At 40.3% G+C, this 9,312-nt stretch overlaps 1 protein-coding gene across 1 annotated transcript; it reads left to right on the forward strand.

Moving 5' to 3' along the window:
• Positions 1 to 443: 443 nt before the first annotated feature.
• Positions 444 to 3,525, forward strand: slitrk5b (SLIT and NTRK-like family, member 5b). The gene is made up of 2 exons (XM_061841888.1): positions 444 to 453; positions 873 to 3,525. Exon 2 carries the CDS (start codon positions 928 to 930, stop codon positions 3,523 to 3,525), a length of 2,598 nt encoding a protein of 865 aa, XP_061697872.1. The 5' UTR covers positions 444 to 453; positions 873 to 927.
• The last annotated feature ends 5,787 nt before the right edge of the window (positions 3,526 to 9,312 follow it).

Consider the following 9,312-nt stretch of genomic DNA (forward strand, 5'->3'; position numbering starts at 1 on the left):
GGCTGAATTATTGATATTTTGAGGAATCTTTCAGAAGGTAGGTCAGAATGCATCTTTTTTTTTTTTTTTTAACACATCTCGGCACAATGCTCAAGTGAGCGGATTCTTTCTGCGTGAAATAAAATGACATCTTCCCGATCCCTGGGTAAGGGAGCGAAAGAGAGAAAGAGGGAGAGAGGGGGGAGAGAGAGAGTGAGTGAGGGAGAGAGAATAAAGAGAGAGAATAAGGAACTTAGTTACCAGGCGCAGCAGCATCTCCGCCTGCACAGCGAGGCAGAGGAGAAGCATTTATGGTCGATCAGTGGTTTTCCTTCCCCCCCCCAACCCTCCATCCTCTTCAGGGCATCGGGGAAGTGTGCTGAACAGATGCCCGTTTGGTTTTCCTGACGGACGAAACATAAGAGAAGCGCTGACATTACCCGGCGAGCCTGCGTTTCAACCCATAGGTAGGAGGTAGGTTATTTCTGCCAAGAAGTAGAAGATGTACTAAATCGGGGCTTTAAGTCCACCACGTGTGCAATTCTTCAGTGGCAACGCGGTTTAAATATAATTGGACGGGATTGTGTTGTTTCGGGCTCAAGTCTGCCTTTGACCTTGATTTTTTTTTTTTTTTATTTACATTGCTTGAGGGAGTCCTCGCTCTCTCTTTCGCTCGCTCTCACGCTTTCTCTCTCGCTCACTGCTGCTTTGTTTGAGCCATTTTAAATCAGCAGTCACACGGCCAGAAGTTACCTCTGGGTAGCGACAAATGAGGCTTTGACTCGTGCCGGCTACAGCTGGTTGAGTGGAAGTTACCCACCTGGCTCACGTTGTCAGGCTTCATAATTGTTTGTATCTTTTTTCTTTCTTTTTTTTTTTTTTTTTGCTTCCAGATGTCACTGAGGATACTTTAGTGGGACTCCGAGCTTGGACACTGTGCGCAGGAAAATGCATCTTTGGATCGCTTGCGTTTTGCTGAGCGCAACCTCTGTATGTCTAGCATGGATGTCAGATAAAGGGATATGTGGACAACTGTGCGCGTGCGAGGAGAGAGAAGGGATACTCACTGTCAGCTGCGAAAACAGAGGAATTGGGAGCATCGCTGAAATAAACCCACTAAACTTCCCCCAGTTTCATCTGCTCCTCACTGGGAATTTTTTAAGAAAGCTCCCCGCCAACGACTTCCTTGAATATCGAGGACTCGCCATATTGCATCTGGGAAATAATGAGATAGGAGAGGTGGAAGCTGGAGCTTTTAATGGACTTCAGGGATTAAAACGATTGCATCTCAACAATAACAAAATTGATGCCTTGAGAGAGGAGATGTTCTGGGGCCTTGAAAGTCTGGAGTATCTGCAGCTTGATTATAATTACATAACTCAAGTGGCTCCCAATGCCCTCGGCCGACTTCAACACCTGGAGGTGTTGATTCTGAACGATAACTTGATATCCATTCTGCCTGTGAACATCTTCCAGCAAGTCCCACTGACTCATCTGGACTTGAGGGGCAATCAGTTGAAAGTCCTCCCCTACTCGGGTCTGCTGGAGCACATGAACAGCGTGGTGGAGCTGCAGCTGGAGGAAAACCCGTGGAACTGCTCCTGTGACCTGATTGCCCTCAAAACATGGCTGGAGAGCATTTCGTACACGGCGTTGGTGGGCGACGTTGTTTGCGAGTTCCCCTTTCGGCTCCACGGGCGGGATCTCGACGAGGTCTCCAAGCAAGAATTGTGTCCCAGAAGAGCCATCGCTGAATACGAGATGCCACCGCAGCCACATTTGAGCACGGAGGGCAGCTACAGGAGCACGCCAGCCCTTGCCACGGCCTCCTTGACCTCATCTGGGATTGCGAGGTCCTCGTCGAGGCCCACCAAGGGACCTCGGCAGTCGGGTAAACTAAAATCAAGACCAACTTCTCGACAAGCGGCAAACAAACCTCAGAATTATGGCCAGATTATTTCGTATCAAACTAAATCTCCCGTGCCTCTGGACTGCCCATCCGCCTGCACTTGCAACCTTCAGATTTCAGACCTCGGCCTCAACGTCAATTGCCAGGAGCGAAAGATCGAACACATTTCCGATTTAGAACCCAAACCTTACAACCCCAAAAAGATGTATCTCACTGGGAATTATATCCCTGTGGTGCGGAGAACAGATTTCATTGAGGCAACCGGATTAGATTTGCTTCATCTAGGCAACAATCGCATCGCTCAAATCCATGACAAAGCTTTCGGTGATTTGACTCATCTCAGGAGACTCTATCTTAATGGGAATTTGATAGACCATCTTACCGCGGATATTTTCTTTGGACTCGACAGTCTGCAGTTCCTATATTTAGAATACAACGTGATTAAGGAAGTCACTGCAGACACATTCCAGCACGTCCCTAAACTACAACTCCTGTTTTTAAACAACAACCTCTTGAAAACATTACCGGTGGGAGCATTTCGCGGCCTCACACTGGCCCGCCTCAATCTTCGCAGCAACCACCTGCGATATTTGCCGGTCAGCGGCGTGCTCGATCAGCTCGCAGCGCTGGTGCAGGTGGATTTGTATGAGAACCCCTGGGATTGCTCGTGCAGCATTCTTGACTTAAAGACGTGGCTAGAGCAGCTCAGCACTGGCACGGTTGTCAACAATGTCATCTGCGGCTCGCCCAAGAGGCTCGCTGGGGAAGACATGCGATACATCAAGACAGCTAATTTCTGCCCTAATAACTCGGCCGTACTGGCATCCATGATCCCCCCCTCGGAGGAATCCTTCCCCGGCAGCACCATCACCATAGAAACGTCACTGGACTCCGACACGCAGTACGGTGCCATCCCTTTATCTGTGATGATTCTTGCCCTCCTCTTCATGTTCATTATGTCCGTGTTCGTGGCTGCAGGACTGTTTGTAACAATGCGAAAGAGACACCTAAAGAGTCAAAATGAGCAAAATAACTCCATGAATGCTTGCATTAGTTCTCTCAACATGGAGTACGGACTATACAAAAAGGGATCCGTCCCAAAGGTCAGAACATCGGCTGGACACGTGTACGAGTATATTCCATCCCCGTCTGAGCAAACGTGCAGAACTACAGGTCACGCTTCTGCCGAAAGCAAATCTGCCGAGGGATTTCAGGACTTCGAAGAGTTAAGCGGCGCCTTCCCGGGCAACTCGGATGAAGAAGCAGCGAGTAATGTAATAGGCTCGGAATACAGCACCACCGCTTCGGAGCCTCTAAATAAGCCCTCCAGCATGAAACAAGATGATCCATTGTACTACAGAGAAGTCCTCGATACGGAGCAGAAGCCCCGCTACAGCAATACCTTACCTTGCAGGCACACGGCACGTCTGGCCAGTCAGTACGCATCGGACTTTGAGGCAAGGCCGCAGTACGTGCATCCTGACAGAGTGCAACAGACAATACTGTACTGCACAACACCAAGTACTGTTTACGTAGAGCCAAACAGGAGTGAATATTGGGAACTGAAGGCAAAGCTTCACATTGATCCGGATTACCTTGAGGTTCTTGAAAAAAGAACAACATTTACACAGTTTTAAGTGACTTAAATGGCTGACAAACACGTTGTTGAATCAAGACTTTGTCGGCGAATACAAAAGAGGTACAATTGGATGGCATCTTCTTTGGTACAATGTATTGTGAGCTGCAGCATGCATTTGTGTAATGCTCAAGGCTTTGCAGTACTGAGTAATAACTTTTGTGTGCACCAATATGTCAATAGATCCCATCACGAGTACATCTACTTGTATTGAAAACACTGAAATCCGAACAATGCGTTTGGACTACACGGCTTTGAGTAACGCGTGACTTTGTCGTTTTAAAATGAACTGATACTACTGTCGTTTCCGGAATTGATGAATTGTCAAATTGTTTGTCGTATTTTGTACTGCGGAACAACATAACCACAGAGAAACACACAATGCAGCATTTTTTTCGTTTTACATTGCTCCATATTAATCACAAAAATGTAAGGTTACATAAAGTATTTAGTAGAAAGACGGGGAACCTTTGGCATTGTTTGGTGAAGTGTGAGACAGGAAGCCTCCTCACCTCAGTCCATCCAATCCAAACTTTTCTGAGTCGGTTCACAAAAATCTATTTTTCTCAAGGTCTACCCGCCTTTTCCTCAAGGGTCGCCCCAGATGAGGTAAAAAAACAAAACAAAACAAAACACTCATATTGTTAGCAAATTGATATATTACTATTGATTTTCAAGTGAAATAAATCATACTTTGAAAACTGATGCAAAATGATATTTAAAATATTACAACTCTGGCAACATATAGCACAGAGCATCACAATTTTTCAAAGTTATGACAAATGTACAGGTTGGTCCAAAAATCTTTATTATATATAAACTGAAATATGAATATCTGAGTACCATAATTGGCCTACAGAGCCCACCTGGTTATAAGCCTCAACCAATACATTTGTAAAGGAAATACCATTTGGTACAGACACAGTCCGCGGTTGTGTAAAAGCCGCAAGTGTCCACATTGAAACCGACATTGAAACACGAGATATTTACAAAGAAAGACAGTACACAGAGAGTTTAAGGCTAGCGCGGGCGGGTTAACGCTAAGGCTAACGATAGCGCTGCTGTGCTAACGCTTATGCTAGTGCCGCGGTAACAGGGCCAGTTATGAAAAAACACTGGTAAAAACCACTGAGACAGAGCAGCAACACGCTAGCGCAGCGCTACCAGGGTCTGATCGGTAAAAGTCATTTCCTCAGCACAGATATTCGGTCCCCTTTTAACCTTTTACACTCGAGTGCCCCTTGCGGGCGTTCGAAAAAAATGTGCAAATTAGCCACATCACCGCATAAACCGCAGGGTTGAAAGCGTGTGAAAAAAGTTGTGGCTTATAAACCGGAAATTACAGTAACTTCATACAGTATCTACACAAGCCTCACATCGAAAAAGAAAAATGTTTAGCCAAATTCCAAGGAAATATTCAAAAGGATTGAGAATTTATAACCAATTTCCCTATAGCTTCACAAAAAGCATTTTCCTTTTTACCTTCCTCTTTGAATTTTTTAGCGCCATGTCCAAATCTGGTTTCCAGTTGATGCGCGTTTTGCTAGTTTCCTCGAAAATGTCCCACACACTTTTTTGACTGGGTTGAGCAGATTCTAATACGAACAATTTCTTTTTGTTTCTTGTGATTGTAACCCTTTAACCTGGGGGGGAAAAAAATAAAAAATTAAACCTACATATTAAGCATACAATAAATTTTATAAATTTTTACACATCTTAATACTGAAGATGTTATCCGATTACAAAGGTAGATGCATTTTTTTTTTGGAACAACCTGTATGACAGGAGGAGTTAAGTCTGTTAAAGTTGCCAGCAAGATTTCAACATAGCGTAATTTAAAGTTTTAACCTTCGCTAACTTTTCCCCCGTCGAGTCTCTGATCAAAGCTCAGCCCCTGACTAACATGCACGAGACGAGCACTCTAAACAAGCCGACGCTTGTCACTGTCAAAAGAACCAACAAAATGAAACATTTGCGCCAGACAGCAATTCTTTGGAATTAACCATTTCGTTGTTCCATTATTTTCATCACAAATTGGACACAGATATGATGTGGAAAGCTAAAGAGTAACAAAACTCCATTTTTCTTTGAATTTCCATCGCAATTTGCTCTTTGCTGACTCCTGCTTGAATCGTGTACTGGATTTTTATTTTATTTAGTTTTTTGCTAACACGACTTTCTAGTTTGCATATCAAGCGGGAAAAGCGAGATCACTTGAGGCCTAAACGCTAAGAATCCACTTTTGACAGGATGACCCGAGACGCATGTTAATGCTGCCTGAGCTGCACTTTGAGTCAGTGCAAGTACCGCCGTATGTACGTACTGTTTAACAGTTCAAATTAAATGTGTAAATATGAACAATCAAGCAGAAAGCCAGGCCCCTAATGACTCATCTTTTCATAATAGACACCCCGGAGCTATTTCATTTGCAATAATGTGTGCTTTTTACTCTCAAACCAGTTGCATTTCATTAGCGCTAATCAGCCGTGAAGATGATATGTTCACATCCAAAAATAAACCAGGTTGTTGCCACGGATTATTTACTGCCGACATTTTTTTTTTACAAAATTGATATAAATTTGGAAAAAAGTGTCCGTTCATTTTGACACCTGTAGGCGGAAAGTGAGGTCCGGCGAGTGAGTCATGTTGCTTAAAACGGGCAAATTCGCCGAGGTGATGAACGTACATTGACTGAGGATGAGCTGGGAATATCATATCGTGGGCGCTCCGGTTTGCCCTTTGCAACGCAAGAGAGAATCCAAAAATTAAAGGGAGCCAACCTCTTGTTTCTAGGATAATCTCCCTGAATCAGCAGTGTTCCCTCAAAGCTTCCTGTAAGGGATTATAGACAAATGCCGCAATTGTTTGGAATACCTTCATACTGTAATTCTACTCTCTCTATATATATTTTTTTTTTCTATCAATAGGTATGAGTCACAATCATGCACTAGAATGAATTTCATGTCATACTACAAGAACATAGCGTTGTAAACATTGTAAAATGCATTATATATGCAGATTTTACTGTTATATATGTCCACGTAAAACTACTAAATTTTAATGCCGCAATACAAGTCGGATTTTTCTTCATATAATGAAACATTTAAGGACTCAGCCATATAAAAGATGTATTTTTACAGCAAAAAAAAAAGAAAATGTGTATATTAATACGTGCTTTCCTCTTTTGAAAATGCACTACTGACTTGCGAGAGTCGCTAATGATGTCACTTCCCAAACTGTGCAGTCCATTTGTTGGGGTTCAACCAGTACAGCCATTAAAAGAGTCAAAAGCGTAAACGCTCTTCTGTACAAACTGCCAAGCATTTTATGGACGGCTACAAAAAAAAGTATGAGGGCCACATTGACCATAAAAACGTTCTGTGATAGAATGTGCACCACTTTTTTCTGGATATTACACTTCTGTTCTAGTAATATTATGAGAGAAATTCCATTTTTTCCAGCAATATTGTGATTCTTTTCAATAATTCCTCATGTAAACATATTTTATTGTAATATTGCAAAGGTATTCCCAACTAACATCATCCTGTCCAAGTAAAACCAAGACTAGACTTTTATACTTTTGGGATTTTATTTTCCCCGGACATTTTTTTCCCTGTAATATTACATACAGCTTTTTCCTTATAAAAGAGTTTTCTGTCATATTGATTTTTTGTTTTTGTGTTCACGTTTATTTTCTTTCCCTTGAAATACTAAGATATTTTTTTCTTAAACTACTATGACTTTATTCTGGTGATTTGATTTGTTTTTTTTTTTTTTTGCTCTTTCATTTGATTGGACCTTATACTCATAACTACATAATTAACCATATTAAGTCAGCTGTGGTTTGTTATTCTGAAGCTCTTCTGTGCAACATTAAGGCTCCATCTTTTCAAACTGCATATATGTGTAATGGCTACGGACGCATTTGAATTGGACTTTTGACGATGTCTCATCTCTCCAGAATTAAAAAGCACAACAAATACGAATGACGTTTCTGGAGAGAAATAATGTCTTAATATGCATCCAGTGTTCCATGAAAGCAAATTATGCAGTCTAACGTCTGGGTCAATACTGCGTGACTGAGGAAAGTCTCTCTCCATGTGACTTTAATGCGCACAGTAAATGCACATGATTTGCAGTAATATGCACTGAACCCGTCACCTTAACTTAGCTCCCACGGTCGGACTTTATGCATGTTAGTGACGTCGTTGAATGTGGTATTGGATTGTTGACTTTTAATGCGTTCCCAGTCATGTGGTGCATTTTACCACCACTCGACTGATCAAGCGAGGGAGCAATTGTTCTTCAAAAGTATGCTGAGAAATGTTCATCAAAGTGTGTAAACACCAAAAGTAAATGTTTAAAAAAAGAAAAGGAGGAGATGGGGGAAAATCGCCAAATGGATTGCAACTCACTGTCTATGTTGAAGATGTTGGGATGATCACGCAAACGCAACTGAACAGACATGGTACCTCCTGTATATAATGGATATTTTATAAGTATGTGTACATGTTGCATTTTTGTATATTATTAATGCAGATTTTATTTTGTAACTTGGGACTGCTGGTCTAAAAATATGTTTTCAAGCAGTGTGTGTCCATAATGAAAATACTACAGCGGAGTACAAGGGCCGCAGTTTAAAAAAAAAAAAAAAAATCTAATTAACAGAGGAAAAAAAATGTAAGCTCAGAGAATAAAAAACAAAAAAAATCAATTTTGAACAGCAAAATTTCCACCACAAATTATGACTTTATTCTCCTAAAATTAGAAGTTTTGGAATGCTGTTTTAATAATACATACTTCTTCATGAGAATGAAGTCATAATATAAAGAAAATGTTCTTATAATGATAATTGCAATCTGATGACATCAAAATTCCTACACAATATCATGATTATATTACAATATTATTATTCTCATGAAAGAATAACTTTTCATGAATTATTAATTGAAATATTCTGCATAATGTGATTTTTTTGGGGGGGTAAGAGTATGAAGAGAAAAATTGTGTAATTTTGTGGGACAATTTTGCAGTCAAAATTTGCCTATGATATTTAAGCTCCCAAAAATAGTTCCCATTTACATTATATGGATTATTATTACATCATTCTTGTAATATTGATATAAGATTGAAGAAAAATTATGGAGGAAAAAATTTTAAAATCCAGAGAATAAAATGAAAATTTTGAAAGCAAAATTCCCACCACAAATTATGATTTTATTCTCCGAAAATTAGAAGTTTTGGAATGCTGTATTAATACATACTTCGTCATGAGAGTGAAGTCATAACATAAAGAAAATGTTCTTATAATAATAATTGCAATCTGATGACATCAAAATTCCTCCACAATATTACGATTATATTACAATATTATTATTCTCATGAAAGAATAACCTTTCATGAATTATTAATTGAAATATTCTGCATAATGTGATTTTTTGGGGGGGAGTTAAATTTGCCTATATTTAATCTCCCAAAAATTGTTCCCAGTTACATTATATGCATTATTATTACAGGATTCTTGTAATATTGTTATGAGATTGAAGTAATATTATGGGGTGAAAAGTTGTAACGATAGGAGAATAAAGTCACTTTAATGATGTCAAACCTGCCCTACAATATTCGTTTATTCTCTTAAATTATAACTTTTCCCCCTTGTATTATTACTTTACATACACATCACTTTTGTAAAATCGTTATGAGAACGAAATCATGGAGAGAATGATTTACTTCAGCATTGTAAAACTGTGACCATTTTGTTAGAAAATCATTTTATTCTCATTTGCAT

The sequence above is a fragment of the Syngnathoides biaculeatus genome, chromosome 14 (genome assembly GCF_019802595.1).
Source record: "Syngnathoides biaculeatus isolate LvHL_M chromosome 14, ASM1980259v1, whole genome shotgun sequence".
Lineage (NCBI taxonomy): Eukaryota > Metazoa > Chordata > Actinopteri > Syngnathiformes > Syngnathidae > Syngnathoides > Syngnathoides biaculeatus.

What these genes read in the sequence shown, in the direction of transcription:
- slitrk5b (XM_061841888.1), top strand. Translation starts at nt 928, where the DNA reads ATGCATCTTTGGATCGCTTGCGTTTTGCTGAGCGCAACCTCTGTATGT.